Source organism: Anastrepha obliqua, chromosome 1 (assembly GCF_027943255.1).
Source record: "Anastrepha obliqua isolate idAnaObli1 chromosome 1, idAnaObli1_1.0, whole genome shotgun sequence".
In the NCBI taxonomy this organism is placed as follows: Eukaryota; Metazoa; Arthropoda; class Insecta; order Diptera; family Tephritidae; genus Anastrepha; species Anastrepha obliqua.
The window spans coordinates 114,625,059-114,639,466 of NC_072892.1; the positions used below are offsets into that span (position 1 = coordinate 114,625,059).

The 14,408-nt window shown below is 39.9% G+C and overlaps 1 protein-coding gene across 1 annotated transcript in view; it reads right to left on the reverse strand.

Annotated features, from left to right (window-relative positions):
* The window catches only part of LOC129236738 (cadherin-89D), a 52,631-nt gene extending 38,223 nt beyond the window's left edge, over window positions 1-14,408 (reverse strand). Inside the window, exons 1-2 of the mRNA XM_054870934.1 lie at window positions 14,336-14,408; window positions 13,949-14,179 (exon numbers count right to left, since the gene is read on the reverse strand). Of these exons, the coding sequence (XP_054726909.1) occupies window positions 13,949-14,179; window positions 14,336-14,408 (304 nt within the window). The remainder of the gene's footprint in view (window positions 1-13,948; window positions 14,180-14,335) is intronic.

A 14,408-nucleotide genomic window follows, 5' to 3' on the forward strand; every position in this document is an offset into this window, starting at 1 on the left:
TGATATTTTGAAATGATTGTATGGGGAACCCCCCAGGGGAGGTTTACGGGGTGTGCCACTGTCAGGGGTGGATCGGCCGTCCAAAGTTAGTGGGGGTCGGTCATACATTTGGACTCGATTGGAGCACTCTAAATGGGTCAAAGTGGGATTTTTCGGTATGGTTCCTTTGGCAAAGTTTCTTATTTTGATCCCTAGAATATGATTTTCACAGAGCAATGAGCGATTTTTAAATCGACCCGCTCTAACGTACCCACAATTGTGCTCACATAATTAAATCATTTTACATTTGTTTAATATTCGGAAAGTTTTAACTAAATTGTTTCGTACACTTTTTATAAAAACGTAGTTCATTACAAAGGGCGATTAAGTAGGCGGTATCAGATTTTGAAATAAAGCAACGAAAACTCAAATTGATTGGGCGATCTTCATTATTTTTGTGTATATGTAACCATCCATGACATTTATTTTTTAAAGATTGGTTGGTTAGAGTGGTGATTCATTCTGAATCCAACTAGCGCTTCCGCACCATTTTGTTGCCACATCCTCGTTACCAACTTGTTTAACAGTTACTTACAGCAAGACTATATCCAATCTGTGCGGTTTAGGAACCTTATTAGGCTGTTGACGTCTATGCCAGACAGTTGCTCGAGACTCTCGAACAGCGGTTTGCCCAGGGTTAACATTCTGTCCTTCCATAGGGCAGGGCATTCACAGAAGAAATGGAAGATTGTTTCCTTTTTCTGCGGTTGTTTACAACTATGACAGTATGTGTTGTGAGGGATGCCCATTTTGGCGGCTTGTTCTCCGATAGAAATACTCCGATTAAAGATACTCCCGTAGATACCAATTTTGAATGACTCGCTGAAGGATTTCAGTCGGTATCTCGTAACTTTGCATGTCCCCTTTAATAAAAGTCCAAAGATTTGATATCACACGATTTTTGTGGCCAATCCACTGGTGCAATCCTTTAAAAACCTGATCATCCTTTAAAATATAATATATAAATGACAGTTCCAAACTCTGTATAAAATTCAAGTAAATTCAGCTCAGCTCAAAAAAATTTTCAATAAAGTTTTCAAGTTTGTAATCAGCATTTTTATACACCCGGTAGACAGTTTTGCAGTTTGTTACTATGAAAAAGTGTAAGTTTGAAGCCGCTCAAAAATCGCCCTGATTTTTGATAATTTGTTTTTTTGCATACTATGCTGAGAATTTTCTTTCATATAAAGCTCATGCTGGGAAGTTTGTTATATGGAAAAAATTTTCAACAAAAGCGAAAATTGTCAAAAAAGAAATTGTCTAAAATCGATGGAAATTTCGAGCTTCTCGTAACTTACACTTTATTGCCCTAAAATTGCATTGGCTATAAGACTGTCCACTTCTCAAAATTCTGATTAAAAAGTTTAAAAATTGTATGGGAAATTTTTGTAAATTTTTTTAAAAATATGAAACTTTGATCTATAAAAATTTTATTATACTATTAGCTTTATTTTCAGAAAAAATTTAGCGTGTGAAATATTCCGAATACTCTAAAATGATAAAGTGACTTAATTATGTGAGCACATGTGCATGTACTCTTTCGGGTACGGCGGCCACAGCGGTATTGCACACAAAAATATACAATAAGTATATGTACTAATGCATCTACATCTAACATCCAGCATGTAACAAAATTGAAAGGAAAAACTTGAACATTTAACTGCTAAGCCAAATTTTATTGCGCTCTTTTTCGCATTGCTGTGTTGTAAGCAGAGCAAGCAGAAAATTGTGCTATGTAAACCAATATAAAGATATTATTGAGATCTTAAAACTCTTTTCAAAGATGCTATTAAATGAAGTATGGAAACTATGGGATAGCTGGTGTGTCTGAAAATATACTATATTTCAGTTCAGAAGTTACCACTTCATTATCATCATCATCATTTTTCCTCTAACTCCTGGCGGAGCAGAGGGGGGACCGAGGTGAAACATTTGAACCGAGTTCGAGTTTTTGCTAACTTCGTTATCTCCAGCCTTGATATTCTAGCATTTTCTATCTCCTTCAAAACAGTGCGACGTCATCACGTTTAAGGCCTTCCCCTTTTCTGGCTGCCCTGGGGATTCCAGTCAAGTGCGTAGCGGCAGATTTCCCCGGCAGGTTTCCGTAATGATCCAACCCCATTTACGCCTTTTTATTATTGTAGCGACTAGCTCGATGTTACAGCATTGGTATAATGACGAGTTCCTTAGAGTGTTGGGCCACCAAATTTTGAGAATGCGACGCAGTCCTCTATTTACAGAGGCTTGTAGTTTGCTTGTGAGGTGGTCGCTAACTAGCCATTTCTCACAATATAAAAGAACTGTGAGCACATTGGATTTGCAGAAGTTCAAGTTTGTCTTCACAGATAAACTGGTTGAGTTTCAGATTTCTCGTAAGCTGGCGAAAGCTCCAGCGCTTTTTTCTAATCTGGAGTCTATGTCTTTTTTTTGCAGTACCATCCATCGTAATTTCACATCCAAGGTATTGAAAGGAGTCGGCAAGCTCAATTTTCTCTCCTTGATTACAAATTTGAGGATATATTGGCATTTGCTTTCATTGCCTTTGTCTTCTGAATGTTTATTTTCAATTCATATAGTGCGGCTTCGCTTGCTAGGTCACTAAATTTTCTTTGCATGTCAGTGTGTTTCGTTAAGAGTAAACATATGCCATCAGCATAATCGAGATCTTCGAGATGCTCCGAGAAAGTCCCTTGGATGCCGCGAAGTTTGCCATCGAGAGATTTATGCAGAACATTGTCAAGGACTAGCAGGAAAAGTATAGGCGACATTAGGCAGTCTTGCCTGACGCCTTCGTTGCTTTTGAATGGCTCTGATAAGCGACCGTTGTGTAGCACTCTATGGACTTTAATCATAGCAATCAGCTTTGGTGGGATTTTATAATCTGCAAGTGCTCTCCAGATGCAGTTGCGTTGGATGCTGTCGAAGGCCGTAAGCCAAGCCAAAATCAAATAAAATATCATAATACGGGTGTAAAATGGCAGGTGTTGTATACGAGGGTCGTTTGAAAAGTCCGTGTATAAAAAAACTACTTAGTTGTTTGAAGTAAGCCTTTTTTATTTATCGACATAGGTTTATCCTTTTAGGTTTATACACTTCATCAAACGCTGTTCTTGATTCGTTGCTGCAATCACCTCCTCGCTTGAATAAAGTCTTTTTCCCGCCAACCATATCTTCAAATGGGGAAGCAAATAATAGTCTGAGGGATCCGAGGAAGCCAAGTCTAGAGAATAGAGGGGATGTGAAACGATTTGAAACCCTATTTCCATTAATTTTGCGACCACAACTGCTGAGGCGTGAGCTGGCGTGCTGTCGTGACGCCAAAGGATATCACTCGACTCCCTCGATTCAAATGAATGGCAAACACAAATATACATATACCGATCTAAATGAAACTTTGTGCGTGTTCTCCCAAAAGATGTTACTAACTAAACATAATCTCCATACGCACCAGTAGTGCCATCTTTCTGACTTTGCACTGAGTTTTCAAACGACCCTCGTACAATCTGTTTACAGATATTTTTTTGAAGACATTTTACACATAATTTTTTTGAAGATATTAAATGCTATGCGTGTACCAGCGGCGATTGGAATTTGAGCGTACTTTGTTCAATCCATGGTGGGCCTATAACCTACGCCAATAATTGCCTAATCTGCTTTCTTAATATTGCATACCTATACGGTTGTATCGAGGCTTAGATTCACCACTGATGAACTCATGAAACTTATTAGACTGGCCTTAGACCATAGACTAGAAAGCATATTCATATTACACTAAAACTTGAAATACAATTCAGAAAGTACAAAAAAAATTTCCCTCAAACTGCAATACCTTCTCTCGGTACCCTCCCAGGGCTTTGAAGACTGTGTGAAATGATTTTAAGTAATACCACCAACCTGAGAATTGAGAACAAGCCCTTCGAACTGTTCGACACCAAACGAGGTTTGAGACAGAGTCACTCGTTTTCGGCTGGCTCCTTTAGTCTGTTGGTGGATAAGATTTGTCGAGGTAGAAAAAATACACTATCTTCTCTATAATAAAACATTGAAAAGCGTACAATGGCTAACATATGCCACCAATATTAATATCATTACCTCAATAACCTCACCTCTTTTAAAAATAAGCTAACTGTATTTGTCCGGTAGTGAACGAGAAAACAAAATGAAATATCGGCTATCTTCAATGAAGTACTGCCGCCAGTTTTCAATTAGCAGTTTAAATTTTAGATCTAAAAAAACGGTCCATATTTAAAATATACAGATGTAATTTATGAAATATTCTAGCATTTCTTCCCATTATCATTTCCTTTTCATTACTTCGTTGATTCAAAACATATTCAAAAAGTACGATTGGGTAAGAGCGGTTGAATTGGGCAGAACACCTTTATTCTGAAGGCGTAATACTCCCATGGTGGAAAGAATTTTAGAAAAATGGGTCAAGCGACGAGTTGAAATGAAATAATAGTATTTTGTTCTTACTTTCATGCGAATATATGATTTTTTATTTCCTTTTATGTGCCCATCTTCTGTTATCTACCTGAATATGTGTGTGTCTATTTTTAAGTTTTTCTCACTTTGTACAAGTAAAGTATTGAAAGAAAACATATAACATACGAGGTGTGTTCAAAAAGTATCGCGAATTTTGAATTTTCGCAGGTTGCGTATATTCGAATTTCGTTTTTTTTGTGGCTATATGTTGGTACTCATGTCTCTCACCCATGCCGACGTGTCTATTTTTAAGTTTTTCTCACTTTGTACAAGTAAAGTATTGAAAGAAAACATACCTTCTACTCAAATATGAACGAGACGGTATCAATAAAACGGCCCGCGGATAACATATGGCAAAAATACATTTTTTGTTTTTTGGTAGGACTGTTATAAGCTTACATGGAAAATTTCAACGTGATATGTCACATAGTTTGTTTTCTGTAAACAAGTCAAGCTCGAGTGTGTTCTTCGAATTTAACGATGGAAATTCAAGTTGAACAAAGAATTTGTTTGAAATTTTGTTATTCCAAACAATGTGTGAAAAACGAAATTAAGTGCGCGGATGCATTCCGAATGTTGACTGTGTCATATGGAGAAGCTACTTTGGACCAAAGCAACGTTTATCGGTGGTACAAAATGTTCTCAGAAGGCCGAGAAGATGTGAACGACGAAAAGCAAGCCGGACGCTCGAGCACTTCAACAACAGACGAAAAGAGTGAGGAAGTGAAGAAAATGGTATTGGCCAATCGTCGAATCACCATTAGAGAAGCTGCTGAGGATCTAGACATATCGATTGGCTCGTGCCATTCGATTTTTTTCAATGATTTGGGCATGAGACGGGTCGCCCTAAAATTCGTACCAACATTGCTCAATTTCGACCAAAAGCAGCATCGCATGAACATTGCTAATGAGATGTTGGACTTTGTTCGCGACAAATCGAATTTGCTCCAGAGGGTCATAACTGGTGACGAATCGTGGGTTTGTGGTTATGACGTGGAAACCAAAGCTCAATCATTTCAATGGAAGCTGCCGCACGAACCAAGACCGAAAAAAGCGAGTTCGGTCGGATGTAAAGAACCAAGTTCGGTCGGATGTAAAAGTTTTGCTTATTGTTTTCTTCGATTGCAGGGACGTTGTGCATCATGAGTTATTTCTACAGGGTAAAACGGTCAATAAGGAATAATACCTGGAAGTTATGCGCGAAGCAATCCGCCAGAAACGCCCGGATTTGTGGAAGAACAGAAATTGGCTCTTGCATCATGATAACGCCCCTGCTCACACATCGTTGCTTGTGCGTGACTTTTTGCCCAAAAACAACACACTAATGATGCCACAGTCACCGTATTCCCCAGATTTGGCCCCCTGTGACCTTTTCTTGCTCCCGAAACTGAAGAGGCCCATGAAAGGACGACGCTACGCTACGATTGACGAGATAAAGACGGCATCGAAGGAGGAGCTGAACAAGATAAAAAAAAATGATTTTTTGAAGTGCTTCGAAGATTGGAAAAAACATTGGCTCAAGCGCATAATATCTCATGGGAATTACTTTGAAGGGGACAAAATAGATATTAATGAATAAATAAATAATTTTTGAAAAAACACAAAATTCGCGATACTTTTTGAACAAACCTCGTATTTAATTATTTTATATAGTAATACTTATGAGAAGGTTTCCTGTATATGTGTATGAGGGCTCCCTGTATATTTCTGAATTTGGCCATAGCTACATATTCTATAAAATGTTAGAAAGGTAAAATACAGGTCAAGACGCTTCCTTGTGATATTGCCGACTAAAGTGCAATGAAAATCAAACTATTTCATTAATTTCCATACTTATTAGATGAAAACTTGACTACCGGGTCATCGGCCCAATGTTAGGTTAAAACTATACAAGCATTATCGCACACAGCCTATTATCCCTCTATGTGTCAGGCCCGATGCTTTATACAGAGTTTTTCAACAAGAACTTGGTTTTTCAATAGAGGCAAAGTGCAATATCATAACAGTTTTGATATTCCACTATTTGATATACCTATGCACAGTAGAAGCTTTGGCAATTGTTACAATGAATTCAATTTGGCTCGAAAATTGCACTAAAATAATAAAAATCCATTATGAAATTGGTAGATATGTAAAAGTTACATTTCGTGAAATTCATAATACTTTAAGAAGTTCCAAATGTGCCAATTCTTCGACATTCTTAATAATTGGATCTACCCACAATAATCGCATGCTGGCTTTGAAGCCTTACAAGCTGCCTTACAAAGCTTTGAAGCTGACCGACTATTCACTTCGTCATTGAATTAAAAGCTGAATTTTGACCTATTATTGGTGGGATGGGCATTACTAACAATTGACGAACTCATGCAACTGCTCTTTCTAATGAAAATAACCAGATTTATTTTGGGCGGTTTAGCACATAATCGATTCTTCGTAAACTAAGTGTCACTTATGTTCAAAGTTATTTGCCCGTTTCTAAAGACCGTTACAACAGCAAAGCCGATAGTAAGATAAGCCGTAAACCATAAACCAAGTACTTGGGACTAAACATAGATAGGAAACTGACTTGGAAGTCAAACATCTTAGAAAGAGCTAGGAAAGCGAACCTAACCTTTTATGCCTATAAGAGAGATTTAGGTAAGACCTGGGGAAGTAAACCTAAGGTTGCTCATTGGCTTTACACTGCTGTTGTCAGACCCATTCTTCAATATGGAAATGTTGTCTGGTGGTATGCTATGCAGAAAAAAACGTATTCTAATTTAAGGAATAAGGTGCAGAGATCAGCGGAATTAGCAATATGTGGCGTCATGAAAACCACGCCATCCATGTCTTTGGACATCATGCTACTTCTGCCACCCCTAGATCTCTTCTGCAAATATTCAGCGGCCTGCTCCGCTTTAAGGTTCAAAGCGAGCTCACAATGGAGGAGTGTCACACATGACCATTCAACCACATTAAACTCTTACACGGATATTCTTTGCTTCGAAAGGAATTTCCTAATGAAAATCCCTTCTAGACTGGAATGGCTTGAAGAAGATCCAACACCCAACACACCCGTTAAATGGTTAAAATAGTTAAAGATAAACAGAATATCATCAACGGATATCTGCATTCTATCGGACAGCCAAGCTGCCCTACGAGCCCTGGATGCATGTTGTCGCCAATCTCTAAATGAGATGGCCAAGCAATATCGCGTAATCTTATGCTGGGACACAGAGATATACCAGGGAACTGTAGGGCAGACCAACTTGCAAGAGAGGTGCCTGTATGCCAGGCATAAGTAATTTTATAGAGATACCTCTCGCAACTTGTAAGCTTCTTATTAAGGACGCACTAATCAGTTCTGTAAATCAAAGATGGATTAGCGTTAACACCTGCGAAATTGCTAGGCAAACATGGCCAAGGCTAAATTTACGTCTATCCAAGAGTATTATAAAACTGAATAGACTTCAAATCAGGGGCTCTCACAGGACATTGTCTCATAGGAAATCATGCAAGGAGATCAGGCGTTTACACGCATGATTTCTGACGTAGTTGCAGAAATGAGGAGGAGTTGGAAACCATCCAACACATTTTTTGCACATTCCCAGCTCTAGCCAGAAGCAGGAACCGATTTTTAAAATCCTACTTCTTAACGAATATAGGTAATCTATACACTTTAGGTATCAACAACCTTTTACGCTTTCAAAAGTTCAGAATGGTTCAATATGGAGAAGGAAATGTAGCCCAGCCCCCGCGACTCACAACGGAACCATTTCGTGGTCTAAGTGGCATCGATGTCTCTATGTGCCATGCGGCTGCCAAACCTAACCTATCCTAACCTAAGATAAGCCATACATTCGCATGGTCTTAGGTGCAAATACCACAGCTGTTAAAGGGGAAAAGAAAGGAACGAAGCACCAAAATCAAAAGCATGAGAGGAAGCGTACCGCGACATAATCTAACAGAACAGACTCACTCAACTGGATTTTATTTTGTCTTCTTAAAGGACCTTCTGCGCAAGCATTCAAAAAATTTAACTGATCTGTATATACTTATATAATATTAACTGTATAAAAAGCGCATATACAACTGTGCGCTTACTGCCACATAAGAATTCTAAACGCATAAGTTAAAAAACAGCTATTATAAAGTATAAGGTTGGCCAAAAAGTCTTGCGGTATTTCCGTAAGCTTGTCTTTGCAAGCGCGTAGTTCTAGTTGCATTCGTCGCATCGGTTCACGCTAGAGCTTTTTGGAAAGCTCTTTTCACGTGCTAAAACGTGTTTGATTAATTGTTGTTTGCTTTTAGTCGTTCGTGAGTTATAGCGTCGCAAACATGGAGCAAAATAAAGAGAAAATACGGCATATTTTACAGTACTACTACGAAAAAGGCCAAAATGCGTCTCATGCTGCCAATAAAATTTGTGCAGTTTATGGACCCGATACAGTTTCCATTTCCACCGCACAACGATGGTTTCAACGTTTTTGTTCTGGTGCAGAGGTGATCGAAGATGCGTCACGGCCCCGAAGGCCTGTCGTCGAAAATTGCGATAAAATCGCTGAATTGATCGAAAGAGACCGGCATAGTAGCAGCCGTAGCATTGGCCAAGAGCTGGGCATGAGTCATCAAACCGTTATAAACCATTTGAAGAAGCTTGGATTCAAAAAGAAGCTCGATGTATGGGTGCCATATGACTTGACGCAAGAAAACAATTTTTCCCGTATGGATGCATGCGAATCGCTTCTGAATCGCAACAAAATCGACTCGTTTTTGAAGCGGGTGGTGACTGGCGATGAAAAGTGGGTCACTTACGACAACGTGAAGCGCAAACGGTCATGGTCGAAAAGCGGTGAAGCTGCCCAGACGGTGGCCAAGCCTGGATTGACGGCCAGGAAGGTTCTTCTGTGTGTTTGGTGGGATTGGCAGGGAATCATCCACTATGAGCTGCTCCCCTATGGCCAAACGCTCAATTCGGATCTGTACTGCCAACAACTGAACCCCTTGAATGCAGCACTCATGCAGAAGAGGCCATCTTTGATCAACAGAGGCCGAAATGTATTCCATCAGGACAACGCCAGGCCACACACATCTTTGGTGACGCGCCAGAAGCTCCGGGAGCTCGGATGGGAGATTCTTTTGCATCCACCGTATAGTCCGGATCTCGCACCAAGTGATTACCACCTATTTCTGTCCATGGCGAACGAGCTTGGTAGTCGGAAGTTGTCCTCAAGAGAGTCCTGTGAAAATTGGCTCTCTGAGTTTTTTGACAATAGGGAAGCGAGCTTCTATAAGAGGGGCATTATGAAGTTGGCATCTCGTTGGGAACTCGTCATCGAACAAAACGGCGCATATTTGACTTAAATCGCATTATTATAACCAATTTTATGAACAATTGAAAATTCAATAAAAATACCGCAAGACTTTTTTGACAACCTTATACTATCGAAAGTGTCATCGCCGAAACATGGCGACCTTTGATGTGAGCAAGAAGACGCATTATATCTCACAGTCAACCAGTCAATCGATCTCTTGCGCCTTGGGTTCATTAATCGTGTTATGGCATTAATGCTACCAATAGCATTTTTGTGCAATTCTCAACCAATTTATGAAATTATTAATTGGAAATAATATCATACGTTGGTTGCATTTTATAAGGAGATTTTCATTGTTTGCTTGCTATTTTGTTCAAGATTATTGCTACTAAACCTCCAGAGCTGCTAAATTTATCCGAGTAGTTAGCTCAGTTAATTATTGCTGCGAGTTTCAGGGCACAATAAATACAAACAAGCCATAAAATGATAATTATTCATTCACCCCAAACAAAACTGGCAGTGCCAATGGGTAGTTTCCAGGTGGAAGTGTATGTTATTTATCTATGAGTAGAGTTTTATCAAGAAAATAATATTCTAAGTTAGTGGATTATCATTTTGACCCATAGTCAGGCTGCACACAAAGCCATATTTTCTTTAGAGGTCAAGTGCTCAATAATATTGGAGTGCAAAGTAATATTAAACTTTTTAGGAACAAGCAATCGCATTGCGCCTATATAGATTCCGGGCTATAAGGCTATACCTATGAGTGAGGGAGCGAATGCACTGACCAGAGAGGTTGATGCCTCGAAACCAACAAGACTACAGCCATCCCCTGGCGTCAAGGAAAAGCTCAGAATTGAGCTAGCGACCTTATGTAAGCTTGCATCATACTTTTCTGTTAATGGTTAATGGTTAATGGTTGTAAAGGGTTAAGGAGTAGCCCTTTAGCACTGCGACCATGTTGATCTATTGTGCACCCTATGCTGTCTATTGACTGTGAAGTATGCTTATGAATTGTACCAGCTCCTTCTGAGGGAGTGATTGAAGGTCTTCATCTGTAAGCATGAACTTGTTTAAAAACCTTTTCCTTCTATGCGTCAACCCCGGACATTCGATAATGAGATGTTCCATAGACTCCTCATCTTCGCAGCAGAATCTGCAGGTGCTGGTGTTAGTTATGCCTAATTTATGTAAGTGTTTGTTGCAGGTGAAGTGGCCCGTGAGGGCGCCTGTGAGAGTGCGAATGCTCTTTTTGTTTAACGTGAGGGCCATGTTGGCTCTTTTAGCGTTGAAACTTAGGAACTTTTTGGAGTGTCTAAGACCCTCTACATTGTTCCAATGCTGATTTAATAGAGTTTTGGCCCAGTATTTTATTTTTTGTTTTAGGTTGTTTTTGTTGAATCCGAACATAGGGCTAGGTCCGATGAAGTTTTCATCTGCCCCTTTTTTGGCTTGAGCGTCTGCCTTTTCGTTGCCGTCGTATCCCTCATGTCCCGGTACCCAAATTAATGAAACATTATTTTTGGATGCCAGATTATTGAGTGCCTTGTGGCATTCTAAGAGGGTTTTAGAGTTGTATGTATAGCTATCTAGAGCTTTTAGGACTGATTGGCTGTCCGAGAGTATTTTAATCCTTACTCTCTTGTGGTTCCTGCGTTGCATGATGTTTACTGCTTCCATTATTGCGTATAGTTCCGCTTGGAATATAGTGGTGTCCCTGGTGAGAGTGTATGATTTGTGGATTCTGGGTCCCACTACACCTGCTCCTACACCGTAAGGTGTTTTTGATCCATCAGTGTACCATTTTTGTGAATCATCATTCATCCATTTCGGGTTTGTTTTCCACTCTATCCTCTCTGGAAAGGTAACTGAGTATCCTTTTGTGAAACAGAGGGTTGGGTCAATGTGGTCTGAAACTTGAGCCATGCTTATGGTGTTTTTGATTTTGTTTAGGATATTTAGGTGACCGGTGAGGTTGCCCAATTTGAAATTTACTTTCATGTGTAGCATGAGTGCTTGCGTAGCTGCTTCCTCTTGGATTGCTATATGAAGTGGTGGGAGATTAAGGAGTGCTTCCATGCCAGCTGTTGGGGTAGTTTTCATAGCCCCTGTGATGCATAGGCAAGCAAGCCTTTGTACTTTTCCCAGTTTGGTTATCGCTGTTTGTTGGATAGATTTGCCCCACCATACTAGTGCCCCATACAGTATGATTGGTCTAACCATTTGGGTGTATATCCAGAGGGCCATACTAGGGCTGAGGCCCCAGGATCTCCCTAGTAATTGTTTGGTTGTCCACAAGGATTTCGTGGCTTTTTTTGTTATGTTATTTATATGTGATTCCCAAGTGAGTTTTTTATCTAAGGTTAAACCTAGATATTTGACCTCTTCCTTTAGTTCTATCACTGTTTCATTTAGTTTCAATGCAGGAAACTTTATCTTTCTTTTTCTTGTGAAGGGGATTATTGTGGTTTTGTTAGGGTTGATCGACAGCCCCTCCTTTTTACACCATTCCCATGTTGCATTCAAGGCATTTTGCATTAAGTCCGTTAGTGTCCTTTCATGGTTGCCTTTTATTATAACAGATATATCATCTGCATAACCAATGGTTATGAATCCCTTGTTGTTTAGGTGCTGCACCAAGTCATCAACTAGTAGGGACCATAGCAGTGGAGAGAGAACTCCTCCTTGCGGACATCCCTTTACTGTTGTGACATTGAGTTCAGCTTGGCCTAACGAGGCTTTAATAATCCTCTGATTAAGCATTTGGCTTATCCAGTGTGTTAATATTGGGTTTGCACCTCTTTTTTCGAGTGCTGTTTCCATGGATTTGTAATTTGCGTTGTCGAAGGCTCCCTCTATGTCCATAAAGGAACATAGGGCTATTTCTTTTTGATTTAGGGCCTTTTCTATATTGACAACGAGTGTGTGCAGTGCTGTGACTGTGGATTTCCCTTTTTGGTAAGCAAATTGCAGCTTATGAAGGGGTTTTTTGAAGATTACTTCTTCTCTTAGATGGTATTCGAGTAGTTTTTCCATTGTCTTTAGCATGAACGATGATAGACTGATTGGCCTGTAAGATTTTGGAGAGTCAGGGGGTTTGTTACCTCCCTTAGGAATAAATATTACCTTCACTTTCCTCCATATCTTTGGAATGTATTCCAATATTAGGCTAGCTCTGAAGATTTTCACCATGACTCGGATCAGTTCCACAGTGCCTTTGGATAAAAGTGCTGGGAATATACCATCCGGCCCTGGTGATTTAAAGGGTTTAAAGGAGTTAATTGCCCACTCTACCCTTTCGAAATTTATGATTTTGTTGACAAATGAGACCGTAGATCTCCGTTGATGGTGAGTTACCATGTCTAGACTATTGTCGATTGATGAGTCATGACTTTTACAATCTGGGAAGTGAGTCTTTAGAAGAAGCTCTAGTGTTTCTGCGAATGTGTTGGTACTAGTTCCGTTTGGACCTTTTAGTGTTCCTATGGGACTTGAGTCGCCTTTGGAAAGTGATTTTTGGATTCTAGCTGTTGCTGGAGTATCTTTTAGATCCTCGCAGAAGTTTTTCCAAGAGTTTCGTTTGGATTTCCTTAGTTCTTTGTTATAGTTAGTTAGGGATTTCCTATATTCGTCCCATTTGTTTGTTTTCTTTGCAGTGTTGAATAGTTTTCTCGTTGTTTTCCGAAGTTTGTCAAGTTCGTTGTTCCACCAGGGGACCCTCTTCGTGGAGGATTTGATTTTTAGTGGACAACAGTCTTGATATGAGGCCATGATTGAGTCAGTCATTTCTGTTACTGCCTCTTCTAGTTCCTCTGTTGATGTTATTTTGCTTACGCTGTTATTAAGCTTAGCTGAAAGACATTCATTGTATCTTTTCCAGTTTGCTGTTTTTGGGCTCCTGTAAAGTGTGGAGAACTTTACCACCCCATTTAGGTCAAAGAGTATGTGTTTGTGGTCAGACATTGAGTCCTCATCCGAGACTCTCCAGTTACTGATCATATTCAAAGATTTGTTAGTGATTAGAGTTAAGTCGAGTACCTCTTGTCGTATTGCGTTTACAAAAGTGGGTTTATTACCCCTGTTTACTATTGTTATATTACTAAGTAATAAAAATTCAAGGAGTGACTCACCTCTGTTGTTTGTATTCGTGCTTCCCCATGCCACATTGTGGGAGTTGGCGTCGCATCCAATTACGAGGGTTAGATTGTGGGTTTGGCAATACTCCACTAGGCCTCTGATTTTTTCTGGTGGTACTATGTCGGCGTCTCCGGGGAAATAAGCTGAGGCGATTACGACCTCTCTCTTGCTTCCGCCAGACTCCGCTTCGACCAGTATTGTTGATGTGTCGCCATCCATGAATTCTGTGAATGGCAAGAATTTAATATTGGTATCTATGATTATCGCAGCCCTAGGTTTGACAGCGCTTTTGTCATAAATTACCTGTGTGTTTTGGACATTGAGGCCTTGAGGACGGCCTCTGTAGATCCAGGGTTCTTGGATCAGCCCTATGTTGATACCTCCGGCAAGTCTTCTGCTAAGCTCAGTGGTGGCAGCCTTAGCATGGTGAAGATTTGCCTGGAGGCACCTCAT